This window comes from Micropterus dolomieu, linkage group LG04 (genome assembly GCF_021292245.1).
Source record: "Micropterus dolomieu isolate WLL.071019.BEF.003 ecotype Adirondacks linkage group LG04, ASM2129224v1, whole genome shotgun sequence".
Taxonomy (NCBI): Eukaryota; Metazoa; Chordata; class Actinopteri; order Centrarchiformes; family Centrarchidae; genus Micropterus; species Micropterus dolomieu.
The window spans coordinates 21,587,014-21,601,359 of record NC_060153.1 but is presented as its reverse complement, the minus strand read 5'-3'; the positions used below and the strand labels follow the sequence as shown (position 1 = coordinate 21,601,359).

Below are 14,346 nucleotides of genomic sequence, written 5' to 3'. Positions count from 1 at the left end.
AGATTAGTATATACCGTAAATTCTAGGAGACAGAGCGACCGGAGCGATACTGTGTGGCTCTCACCAACATTGCCATACAAATTGAAGACAGTTTACTGCTAAACTGAAAGCAGTCACTGATGAAGAAAGTCAAACAACAACAAGGTATATATATATATATAACAAGGTAAAGTCCCAGATATTTTTCTCAGGAGTTGAAAGAACAAGTTAAAGCTCAAAGGAAAGTGAATACCGAGCTTCACTCAGGTGGGCAGAAACTCGACTCCAGTGGTATGCTCATGTTGCTCAATGTCTGCTGGGTAGGCATTTGTCTGCTAACAGGCCAGACGTAACATCATGATAAGCCGATCCAGGGTAATTTTCTGTAAATTTGTTTTTAACCTCTCTGCCCCTAACGGTCGAAAATCACTTTATGTAACTTTAAGTCAATGAAATATACAAGGAAACACTGCTTTTGACAGATAAAATACAAACATGTATAACTAATTTTATTCCATGTGACTTTATTGAAAAAGGGCTTGAGTATCATAGCTAAAATACTGCCTCTTGGTTTACAAACAGTGACAATACAGAGGATAATGCTCTAATAGGTCTCACTTATATAAAGAATATGTGTCATAAGCTGCCTCAAAAGAAAAACAATTATTTCACATTGTCTCAGGGTCCAAAGTAGAACACATGCATTCACTTTCGATTCATTTGTTATCTCACTAATTGCAAGTAAAAGTGAACCTGAATTTGAAATTGTTCCAAATATTACACCCAAAAACTTTGTGTAAAAGCTCTATATATATTTTTTCTAAAATGTTAAATGATTCCACAGGGGCCAAAGCACTAAACATAAAAGCACTTAAAGTCTGATTAATAAAACAAATGACCTGTTATTACATTTGTATCTCATTAATGTAAATCAGTAATGAAACTAGTGCTGCTAACAGTGTGGTTAAATACTTTTCCTGTTATTGAGATAATTATCACATTATAAATTAGAAAGTTTACAGAACTTAAAAAAACAACCTATTCCCTAGATTATGGAGTAACGCTACAGTTTAGTTAACAAACCAATTTGGGAATGGATGGCGGTTTTGTAATGAAATTAAGACATTATTGCATTTGGAAATTTTTATCTTATTTAACAATGTGTTTAAACAAATTAGTATAATAATATAAAATGAATGTCTATTAACTTCTATTATATTCATGGGAAATTAATAAGACTTACAGGATTATTGCAACATTAGCTGCAAATTGATATGATTATCACCTGTGGGCAGGCATTCAGCAAATAGACCATGTAAAACAAAACACAACAAAGACCATAACAATGACCGCCAGGACTTCCATTACAGTTTTAGGGGAAGAAAAGGGGCTCTAATTCTGCGGCATGACAGAAGTTGAGTGTAACAGGAAAAAAAAGCCCATGGGGTGCTGGGAGTGTCCAGATTGAAAGCACATGTTGGTCGCTTGGATCTCAACTCAAAGGTTTTGTTCTGTTTTGGCTCAGTGGCTCTATTGACACATCATACATCAGCCTCAGTAAAACTATTAAAAAAAACAAATCAAGTGTTCGACGGGGGACGATTGGTGGGCTGTGCTGAATAGTTTCCTGACTCATGTAACACAATGACAGCAGCTTTTGTTTTCAGTCACTGTGTGTTGGACTTCACCCGTGTTACATTTGGTTGATAAGGAAACGGTGTGGAGAGGACAACAAACCAGAAGGACGATACTAAATTTTTTTAACCAGATTTTACCACAAAATAACATTTTATTCCTTTGAAAAAGGAATGTGTTGCATACTGTGTATAACATATTTGCAAACAATTCATTACATATTTGTGAAATATTGCATGAAATCTTTAAAATGAAGTTTAATACATTTCTTGCATTGTATGGACTAGCCTTCATTTAGTAGCTACTGCCTACTGTACATTGCATTAACAAAAGCATTTAGTAAGATTATACACAATATAAAAATAAAACACTTACATTTAAAGACTCACATGATAATAAAGTGGCTCAAATATATATGAAAAAAGGATAACTTTTTTTTTTGTCACCGTGAACATTCTCTTTGTAACAATTATAATTCAGTTGTTTAATGTGACGAAATATTAGCTTTTCATTCCTACCAAGGACAGGTGTTGGTATGAACATACTGCAGCTGATTTACTCTGTTGTTGTGATATACATTTAACTTCTCCCTTTTGATACCCTTTGGGTAAAACATTAAGAATTATGATTATCTTCTACATTTTTCTAAGGATAAATGAAATAGGAAGTCATGCTTTTTGAGGTTCACAGGTTTCTTCGTGTTTTGTATGTTTTACTGTATAAATATTTGGTCTCTGTTTACTGATATGTTCAATCAACAAAAAGCTGCATTGATAAGTATTATTCCACTTCTTTATAGTATTTATCAGTACAGTATAGCTTTGACACAACATCAGCTTTCTATATCAGACTCTAACAACAGCGCTTTCAATATTTTGTGACTGGAAAAAACATAATTGTGTTTCATATAAGACATAGAGGTCACGACATCTCATCTTAAAGCTTGCATAAAATAAACTGTGAAAAATAATTATTTCAATGGCTCTGACCCCTTATACTGAATGTATAGCACCATCAAATCAGTGCTTGTTCCTCAGCAGTGTTTGTGAGCTTCCATCTGTTTTGTTCCTGATGGTGGAGCAAGCTTGAAGACAATTCATGATATTGTTGTAGCATGGCCTGCCCTGATTGGTCACTGCTTGTGACCCCATTGGCCAGCCTCTCTGTGTCTGTCCCATGACCCCCCAAGTCCTGGACTAATGCCTAATTCACCTCATATGAGACGTCTGAAGAGGTATTTAACATCACCATCTTAAATACTTTTAATTACAGTAAATGATAAGTAGAATGCACTCTTTTCAAAACCCAATAAAGTTGAAGTAAGTGTATTGCTGTAAATATATTTTCACTTGGGTGACGATATGCCTTGTGTAAGACAGAAAGCTCAAGTTGTTCCTTTATAGTCAGAAAATACTAGAGTTAGTTCATGTGAATCACATTCAAACACACACACACACACACACACACACACACACACACACACACACACACACACACACATATCTGATATCAGAATGTGTCCCGTCAAAGTCTCTAAGGTATAATTGGGATGGCACGATTTGGCGGTGAAGTGCTGGTTCTGCAAGCGGTCCAGAGAGGTCCAGACAGGTACACACAGCGTGTTTGCATACATCCATAGTAGTGACAGGGAGATGTACAGGTTCTACTCAGGGATGGTAGATCTGACCACATACATGTCTTCCCCTTGTGTTTAGTTTTTCTTGTTAGTGCGTCTCTTAGATTTCTTCACCCTGGAGAGAGATTCAGAAGGATGAGTTATTTATTAGACTGAAAAAAAGGAGTCCATCTCTTGAAATAGACGATATGAATGGGCAGCAAGGCACTTATGAAAAGAATGCACATGGTCATGGACATGTTAGGGGCCTCAGGTGTTTGCAAACATTTTTGATAGGTGAACATCAAAACATAAATGTAATTTATGTGTAACTGTAACTGAACATTGAAAAGGGTGATGCTGACAAAGAGCAGCAATGTTGTAAATAAAAAAACTCCCTCCCTCTATAAAAAAGGTTTGAAATGAGAAGAATTCAACGTTTGTTCCTCTGTCCCTTTGGGGACATCTCATTGACATAATGCATTACCTTGCCCCTTATCCCTAACCTTAACCATCAAAACTACATGCCAAACCTTAACACTTATGCTAACCCTAACCTTAACCTAAATGTAAACTGAACCCTAAAACCACAGTCTTTCCCTGTGAGGGACAAAAATATGGGGCCCCATGGGTAGAGACTGCTGTTTTAGGTTTAAGGGGACAGTCCCCATCGGTTCTTGTGCATTCAGGTTAAAGGACTGTTCAGAGAAAAAACTAAAGTGGTACATTACAAGAACAAGCTTGGAAGAATAGGGTTTTACAAGTTTTTTTCAGTCATTAATATATTTGGGTCTTTTTTTGGGGGGGGGATTCTCATCAGACAATAGCCACATTTTTTCTTGTAAATCTAAACTTTAAATCTTGGAAATAATTGCTCCTTACAATGGCCCTTATACACAGACATGAACACCACTGCTGTAACACAGGATTTTGTTGTGAACACTCCATTCATTCAAGACTCCTATCATGAGTGCTGAAACGGCGCAAGGGCACATTAACACACTTAACTAACACTAAACTTTGTAACTGCAGTTTTATTCATTTTCACATTTTTGCTGTATATGAAACCTTACTGAAAAAGCTTAAATGCATGGGTAAAGGCTGCTTCTCAGCTGACAACACTAAGGATGTGTGTAACTCAGCTCTCTCTACCTACCTCAATGAACAGTGATAACTCCCAGGACAAAAACTACATTTAAAATATAATCTGTATTCACGTAGGTCCTTTACTAAAACAATAAACAATATCCCCTAATCCACAGAAATGACTTTATTGTTTGTTTTCACATTGCTTTTAAAGTGTTTAATGGTGTTTTAAGTAGCAGTGCTAATCACCACCAGACATGTTGGGAAAAAATTATTTTATGAGGAATGGACACATTTTAACTGCATGCTCATTAAAAACTGAATGAGCTGCTGCAGTTTTTGCTATGAATAGTTTTCACCCACAATGGATGCAGCAACTCTGTCGCTGTTTTGCACTTAGTGATTAAATTAAATGGAAATAAAAAAATCATGTTAAAATACAATAAAAAACATGATTAGGTGCTTTAACTGCTGTGAGCGAGCTGGGAGGGAAAACAAGATGAACATTTGACTCTTCTGCAGGCTTGGCTGAAGTCTCAGACACATCCGTGTGAGAGAGAAGGACGCAGTCAAACCAGTGGCAGATTTATCACTATTCTTTCTTGATGCTAATTATTTCACAGACAATAACTCAGCTGCTTACATCAACCATGTCAGTGATTTCAGAGAGTAATCATCAGCAGGAAACTGAGAAATGGCCATTTTTAACAGCAGTTTATTTTTTTCTTTGTAAGATCTAAACTTACTGGAGAAGAGAGCTGTATTTCATTTCTGCCTTTGTCAGCGTAGCTTGTGTGTGCTGAGAGAGAGAGAGAGAGAGGAGGGTTTTTTTCTCACTTGTTAATGGCATTCTTTAAGTACTGCTGCAGCCACTTGGTCTCTGGGTTGATGCAAACTTCCCTGTTGTTCTTCAGCTTGGCACTGTGGGAGAAAAAAGAGTTTTAGAGTTTGAGGGATTAGGCGCCACATTCTGGATATTTCTGCTAAACTGTCCCGAATGGATGAATTTCACTGTCAAGTGATTATTTTGTGTGATTATCCCGTTTTAACATTGAGGTGCATGTTTGGTTTTATAACTGTACACTGTTGCTTACATGAACCGGGAGCAGCAGAGATAGAGAGAGGGAACAAATAATTTTAGTCTAACCCAAACTCACATGTAATAAATCAGGTTCAAGGACGTGTACTGGAGAATGCTTTCACCTCTGGCCTTCCTTTGTAGCCCAGCATCCGGTGATGGTGTACAGTACAGAGACTGTATCCATTGTGTTAGCTGAGTGGTCAACCAAACTGTAACAAGACCTCTCAGTAACCCCAAGGAAATGTGACTGGCATTTTAATTAACATGGATGCTTGAAAAAGGAAGTTTTTCCTTGCCTCTGTCGCCTAGTGCTTGCTCTTGGTGGGAACTGTTGGGCTTCTGTAAATAACATCACAGAGTACGGTCTAGACCTGCTCTTTTATGAAAAGCGCTGTGAGATAACTGTTGTTGTGATTTGGCGCTATATAAATAAAATTGAATTGAATTGAATTGAAAAGCTCATTCAAGTTCCTTTGTTGGTTCTCTTACTTTCCATTTCAGGGTTTATCTTGAATGAGCAGGTGGGTTTAGTTTGTCTTTATCTGCAGAGAGAATGCATACATGTAAGCATATATGTGTTTATATTTTGGCAAACTGGCACTATTTAAACTATGCTGAATTAGCTATTAGCAGTTCCTGTTTACAATTTACCTCTAGCTGTAAAGACAACTATCAGTGCATTACTTTAATACAATACAATAAAGAAAATGATTCTCAGGTAAGTTCTGGGATTATAAGTGACTTTTTAAAATGTTTTTTAATTTTTGGATGTTAATTGACAAAGTTATAACTGCGAGATTGTGTATGAATTCTGACTAATTGGGTGCTAAAGATTTTAAAGTAGGCTACCTTACTTGCCTTTTACCTCACATGTCTCTCTCTGCACCCCCTTTCAACTTTCCCTGAGTTGCTCTAATGCCTCTTGCACAGAGCCTGCAGTTTCAATTCATGACAGTACCCATTGAATCAACCTGGATCTTGATTGATAGAGGTAAACCATCCCAACAAACCTCAGTCATATTATGTCTGTGTAGAAAGATTTTTTAAACCTCCCTTCAGAGGTCGGCGTGTCCTTGAATGCACCAAGAACATTTTCAGAACAGTTTCTTCACACAGCCACAAGACCAAGCAACAATAAATATAACTTTGACTTCAAATAAAAGTGAGAAATTCTTGACTGTGATGTTTCACCTTACTCAAGCAAGTTTAAACTCTCTGCAAGTTGAAGCATGAAGTGCTGAAATGAATGGAAAAGAATGACTTCTTGCAACGTAAGACAATAAACTAAAAACCCAACATAGCCTATAATTATAAATGTACTACATAGGCAATTTGTTGTTTTTAAACTTAAACATACAGACCAATGGTATCATCTTTTAAACCGAAATAATTAATAAATCACAATAACAACATCATCATTTCTTATGGAAGCTCAATTCAACAAAAGCTCAACTTCATCTCCAAACCCCCCGCCAGAATGTCTCACAACACATCCCAGTTAAAACAAGAGGATTACTACTTCTAACAGGCTGTCACCTTAATGTCAAGAGTAAAAAAATCACGCAGGTGCTGCTTAATTTAACATCAGCTAACCTGTAGTATTTTTAACTAAAAAAGGAACCCAAATTCTTTTGTCAGTGCACCTCTTGACATAAAATAAAAATATCTGCTCTATTTATGGTTCGACTTGTTGTGTTGAATCAATCAAGGGACCATGATGTTGAAATGGGCACAATATGTCAGGATAATATCTGATATGGTTTATGAAGGCTGAGCTCAGAAACACCTCAGCTAAGCTTTAAAAACTTCAGCACATCCTGCAACACATCAAAGCTGAGAACCAGAGGATTACTGTGCATAACAGGCTGTCATTCTCTGATCAGCAGTGAAAAATCACAGCTCTCTGTTTCCACTCAGGCACAGCTGGAGGGGAGGCACACATCACACTGTACTGTATGGCTTGTAAAGCTGTCTCTACACTGCACAAAAAAACATTTTAACTCATCGTGTGATGGAGAAGCATCAGGCTCAGGCTGGTTTGGTTTAAAAGGTTTGAAAGTCATGAGTGATACTGGATCCTAAATTGTGTTAATTAGGGGGATTATTATACCTGCCACAATTATTTTAGGACCCTGTAAAACAAGTAAAGCTCCAGGTCTCCACTTATTTGTTTAGGCAAAGGGAGTGTGGAAGGCTTTTCTACAGGATCCCGACTGGATTTATGGCAAAACATCCAAAGGGCCTGTTTAAGTTCTCTATCACTACTGGGTTGTTTTAAAATGCTATTTTGTGTTTTTTTTATAGAATGAAATCTTGTAAATGACTAGAATTTTCTTCATGATTGTTTAGTTGTAGTTCTGTTTCTGCTGCTTATCTTGTCCAGAACACACTTCAAAATTTTTTTTATCTCAATTAGGCATTCCTGGTTAAATAAAATAAAAACATAATTTTTCATACATTTGTCATGTAATGGACTTTTGATTATGCAACATATTTCAAGAAACTGTAAATAAAAATGTATCTTGAAAAGCTGAATGATTCCATTTACAAAAACATTTTCTTTGGACATTGTGATTTTTTTAAAAGAAAAAACATGCATTTTCCTCAATGCTTGGAGAAAATTTGGATTTCAAAACGTAGTATTGATCGATTGTGTTTTCTGATCAGAATGAATATTATTTGCTTTCATATATTTATAAGGCTTTTGCGGGATTTCAGGATGCTCCCACTTTGTGATGAACAGCTCTGTGGTCACAGAGAGTGTGTTGCGAGTGACGTCTGGCCTGTTGATGGAGAGCTGAGCCAAATATTTAGGAGAGGATTTGTTCTGTTATCAGACACAGCTGGGTGAGTTTCAGATCTGCCAGGGCGAACATGGGGGCAGGCAGCGGGGTCTCGTCCCCTCCAAGCATGTGGATCTCACACCTTGGTGGTAAAAGGTCGTGTATGAGATTTAACAATTCAAGAGGTGTCTCGCCTCACTGCTCCTCTTTCTTTTCCCTGCATCTCTCCATCACAGCTTTGCAAATTAAACACATTCCTATGCGCCTCAAACTGCTCCCTCATCACTGCTTTCTGATTCAATCTGAACCCCTGCACTCTCCTCCAGCCCTGCTGCCCCGTTAACACGCCACCTCCCCTGTTCCTCGCCCCATTTAGATGCACACACACGAGCAAATGGCCCTTAAACTTAAAAGAGCAGTTCAGGAGCCTCAATCCAAGCATCAGCCCCAAATCCCTCAAACTAACATGCGAGTCAGGAGGCCAAACAGCTCAGTAACTGGATCTGTGTTTGCTTTTCCTCAGGGATGTCCGCTTCTTCCCCTCCTCTTTTATTTTATTTGGGGTGGCTAGCTCATCCTCTCTGGAGCTTTTTGTTGCTGATGTGTCTCTCTTCATCCTGTTTATCTGTCTGCTTGTCTGGATGACCAACTGAGAGCCTAAACCTTAATTGACTTGGCTGGAATTTGAGGGCCGGAGTTCCACAAGCAGCAGGTAGTAATTACTTCACAGCAAGTTAATACCAACAGCATGCTGGGACGTGTGGGGGGGCGGTGTGGGGATGGAGGGTAGGATGAGGGCACAGGGTGGGACACGGGGGTGGGAGGGCAGAGGGTGTAGTGTTACTGGCTTTCTTTCATCTGCCTCAATAGAGATATCGGAGCAGCTCTGCAGGCTCCTCGTCTGAATGACTTCTTGACTCCTCTGGCAGTTTTCTGGAGGGAGGTTAGAGGGAGTTTGCTGTGTTCTGGCCAGAGTGCCATGTGTCCTCTCTGACCTTTTGCCACTCGCCCACCCTTCCTGACAGTCACCAGCCCCCCTCCCTTTTTGGCAGAAGCCCCACAGCCTTTTAGCCTTTTGGCTGTGAGGCTTCTGCCATCCTGTTTTCTAATGCAAACAAATGAATGGGGCTTTTTAGTTAATGTGTTCCTAGACCAGTGACAATTACAGTCAATGCAGTTTGAGGCAGGAAATAAAAAAAATGGATGAGGGAATACAGGGGGTCAGCAGAAATACAAAGGTAATCACTTTGACCCTTAATTATTGCTTCCTTTACAAAACATAAATAGCCCCCACGAGCTCCGGCCTTTACCACTTTCCTCTCTCTGAGTGGATCGTGTTGTTTTAAACTCAGACCTCTCATTAGGGAAAGAATGGAAGGATATTAACACCATTCTTCGTACATCCACTCTCAATCTATATACACTGCATTTAGTTACTTATTCAAGTCAAATAATGATGAATAGTGAGGGAAATAAACACTAAAAAAGTAAACACATAAAAATTAAGAATAAAGCACCTGGCCTGTCAGAAGGATTTGATGTCATGTGACACAATCTGATTTTGTGGAAATTGTGGAATTATCAATAAGAATCTAATAAAAATCAAGGATGGCAAATTTGTCAGCATCTTTAATCTGAAAAAATGACCACTGTTGTTCACTAATTTCAGTGTATTTTGAAGTGAAACAGTTGATTATCGATACTTGCTTCAAACGTACTTAAATGTTCTATTTTATGTGCATGTGTGTGAGTGTTTCATTATTATTTTTTTTCATCGAATAAAAATTGAAATTAATAAATAGGCCCAAGAATATAATGGAATTTATATATATATAATCCTTTAAGCTATATTTTATTGTGATCATTTGGTACATCCCCACTTATTGCATTCCTAAAGATTCTTTACACCCAAATGGCGTTAAATTAACTCCATCTCACTATGAAAATGTTTGAAATCACACTCACTCGAACAAGCACAATATGATGAGATCGACCAGATACCACTGAGTGGAATTATTGCACACGATGCTTAGGCGTGCTTATGGGGCGCGGCCATTATTGAATACTAGAAACCTCACTCTGAGCAGCACCATTAAAATACAACTAAATACACCAAAATGTGAAAGAATGAGTGATAGAACCCTTTAAACAATCACCAGCAAATAAATGTCTTCAAGTTAATCACCACAGTAATGTTGCGCTCATTTACTTACATGACTTGGAAGGGGCAGTTGGGTGTGTGGAGGAACTTGAGCTCTTTGATGGACCGCTGAGGAACCGTGTTGAGGGTGGACCGACACCAGCACCGCTCTACCAGGCTGATGGGCTTTGCTGCAAAGACACAACAAGGAAAATTATGAATCAGCATTAGTGGTAGTGAAAGAAAAAGTGATGAAACTACAAAACAAGTAAAGTTGCAGTTAAAACAAGTAGACCACATTCATAGGGCTCAGTGTTGTGGGAACAAGGTGTCATTTCAGCTGTTCAACCTACAAATACATTAACCAATGTGGCAGAACTCAGACTTCAAGATATCTCATTTTGCATTGAAGCATTTTAGGTTTGTTAAACAGAAATGTATTTTTGCTAGTCATAATGAATTCAATTATTTTAATAAATATGCTGTATGCAGAAGTAGATAAAGGAACGGCTATATAGTAAACTGCCTACATCTATGTCCAAATAATTTAAATGTTTCATTGCTCATGAAACAGAGATTTGGTCATTCTGGTCCATATGAGGATTTAAATATTTACATCACCTTAAATTAAAATCCAAATTCCAAAATAGCAGCTTCTACTTAATTTCAGTTGTGATTAAATGCACCACTTACCTCAGTGGACAAATTAAAAGCATGTTTAATCTACTGTAACGTGCCTTCATAAAGCATGGGAACGTATGACTTTACCAGCAATTGCTCTGAACAACATGTTCATTAAAAAGAGCTTAACTCCTTTTCTGACCTGTGTCTCACACAGACACACATGCAGAATTTCAGCTTTTCACTCCCATAGCATTCAGACCGGCCACTCTAATGGAGAAGGGTCCTCGACATTCAATTTCCAATATTTGCCTCTTTTATGAAAGAGCACTCAGCGGCTCAGACGGCATCAGCTGCCTTTGTACAAATGACCTCAAGAACATTCTTAAAATGATTACAAATCACCCCTGTGCCTCCATAGAGGCTTGTTGGGGACCCAGAGGGCCACAGATGCACACTAATAACTCCAAGTGCACGTTATTACAAACTGATTGTCGATTTGTACTTATTTGCCTTGTTTGAAATACAGTCTATGAATTTTCCAAAGAAATGATGATGGTTATAAAAATGTCAGTGAAAAGATGAAGAGAAACACCCTGTAATAAAACTTTAAATCTGGAATCCATCCTAATAGCCTTGATGCTGTATAAACCATGAATATAGCATACAAATAGTTCAAAAGACAAACCAATTCATTGAGGGTGCAGTGTATGTCAAGAAGTCACTTAGCAGATGCTGATTTTGACGACATTTAGCAAATTGCAACAAATCATTCTCTGTATCAGCCATTTCCTGCCCAGATAAAATCACTAAATGAAGTGCACCTGGTGTAACTAACAGACCTTTTAATTCTGGGGTTCAACATATTCCTATTGATATGGGTGCAACACCAAATGTCCTGCCACAAATGGCTAAATCCTCAGTAATATGAGCCTAATGATTCACACCCATTCAGGGTCTTTTCTCATGCAAACTAAGGGATCATTATGCAGCACACAGCACTGGGGCCAGAAGCGAGCATCCACTTCTATCACCACTGCATTGTTTATCTCTAATTAGAAACTAATTAAAAGAAAGCAAAGGGAAAAGACAAATACACACATTTAGACTTAACTCTTTAATATGCAATCAGAGATTTTACCGGGGCCGAAACAACAAGCTTAGAATAACGCAGGCCAGGCGAGTCAACACCCCGGCTTGTCTCCTACCAAGGTTAACATGTGGGAGATTAATGTAGGGTCACTGTGGAAACTGCACTGCTCCTGTGGTACATTTAATCCAAAAAACTAAATATCACAACATTTGGAATGTTTGACATTATGTTTATTTATTTATTTTTTTGAGAAAACAAATTCCCTTAAATGTCACAAAAAATGCTTTGGTATTGTAGATTACTGATTACAATCAATATGTTTTAATTTAACTTCAATACTAGTAATCTGAGGCTGCAATTAACAATTATTTTCATTGCTGGTGAATCTGCTGCATATTTTCTAAATTCGGAATTTCAAGCTGACATCTTCATGTTGCTTGTTTTCTGCAACCAACAGTAAAAATCCAAAGATATTCAACATGCTTTCACAGAGATAATCAGCAAAAGAAATTTGATGAATAAAAAGTATTTGAAAAGTGAAATTTGGGCATTTTGCTTAAAAAAGCCTTAAACAATCAATTTTCTCAAAAAAGTTGCAGATAAATTTTCTGTGGATTGACTGTTTCAGCTCAGTAATCATTTAGTCCATACAGATAAATGGTGGATGGGATGTAAGTGTTTGGTAATTATTTTTCCATGTCTGAAACATGTGAGATGTAACAAAACAAAAGCAAAGAAGGTACCAAAGTGCTGGAGCCACAAGTGCAACAAGGGGCTTTGACAAAAAACTTTCTTTCTTGTCTGCAGCAAATTAAACTCAATAAAACAAAGCAACTTCATAAGTTAAGCTTTGATAATGAAAAAGACGTTTAAACAAGAAGCCTACAGAAATCATCACTTAGATTCTAGACATTTACCTGATTATCTAATAAAGACGGAATTCAGAAATGTAAGAAAAGTTCCTTCACAGTTAAGATTCAAATAATCCGGACAACAGAAGCCTCAACATTCAAACTATACACAACAAAATCAAAACTTTAAAACATGTTCAAACCAACAGTCACTCTGGATCACTAAAAACTGCCCGAGTCCCCTGTCCCTGTTTTGGACTCACCGTTGGAGGTTGGTACATGTGTGGCCACGGCCAGCAGAGCCATCAGGGCCAGCAGTTTGACATCCATGGTGATGAGCTAATAGGCTGCAGAAGGGGCTGCTCTCTCTCTAACTCTCTCTGCTACAATCCCGGGCACAACTGTGACCGCCCGCTCCACTCTGCACTTTGTTAAATCTTCAGATGGGAGAGTGAGGGAGTCCCACTTTCTCAGGAGGGAGGGGGGCGGGGTCCCAGTATGAGAGGAGAGGAGGGGAGGGGAGGGGAGGAGAAGGAGGGAGCACAGCAGCGAGTCAGCAGACACTTCCTCGATTGTAAATGTGTTGGCTGGGAGTCAAAGAGAAAGTCTGAGGAGAATTCTGTTCCTCACTTTCTTTCTTTTCACTGATTTCTCTCCATTTCATCTCTATTTCATCCTCTTTTTTTCTTCCCCTGCCATTTTTAACTGTATTCTCTCTGCCTCTTCGTGCCACCTGCCACACACACACACACACACACACACTCCACACACACACACACACACACACACACACACACACACACACACACACACACACACACACACACACACACACACACACATAATGGAGTACATTCAGCTTCCGTGCCTAACCAGTTCCTCACAGGCTATTTTCAGAGCCAAAGCTCCCTGCTGTTGGACTAATATTGTTGTATATTTCAGCTGAGTGTTGTGTTATTGTTCACAGTGACACAGATTGCTCTCTCTCTCTCTGTACCTCTCTGGCTGTGTCTCTTCCCACTTATTGACTCCCTGTCCTTTGGCTTGGCTCCGTCCACAACGCCTGGTTCATATGTTTTTTGGGCTCCTCTAGGTTTGACGTCAGTTTCACTGTCTGCTCTGTGATGAAACTATTAAAGGACGGTTTAGACTTCACAATTGTACCATGAGACGGGGAAAAGCTGTGAGGAATAAAAAATCTGAATAAGTGAATGTACGATTCATTGACTCATTGACAATTATAAGGAATAATATTTTACAGTGGAGAAAAAATTGTGGATACATTTTTAGAGCATTTTCAACATCTGACTGGGGACAACAGATGAAAAGAAGCCCTGGGCGAACTCCGAGTCATGTGTAGTTCTTTTTTCATTGATCAATAAGCATTACCATATAAACTAACAAAATAAATATGTATACAATATACAGTAAGTATACTATAGTATATAAAACATTTAGCAAT

The 14,346-nt window shown here is 38.3% G+C and overlaps 1 protein-coding gene across 1 annotated transcript; it reads right to left on the bottom strand.

The window, feature by feature from the left end:
- Positions 1–483: 483 nt before the first annotated feature.
- Positions 484–13,290, bottom strand: cxcl12b (chemokine (C-X-C motif) ligand 12b (stromal cell-derived factor 1)). Its single transcript, XM_046048101.1, has 4 exons — positions 13,148–13,290; positions 10,393–10,510; positions 5,153–5,236; positions 484–3,365 (listed from the first exon to the last, which is right to left on the bottom strand). Exons 1-4 carry the CDS (start codon positions 13,212–13,214, stop codon positions 3,326–3,328), a joined length of 309 nt encoding a protein of 102 aa, XP_045904057.1. The 5' UTR covers positions 13,215–13,290; the 3' UTR covers positions 484–3,325.
- Positions 13,291–14,346: the final 1,056 nt, after the last annotated feature.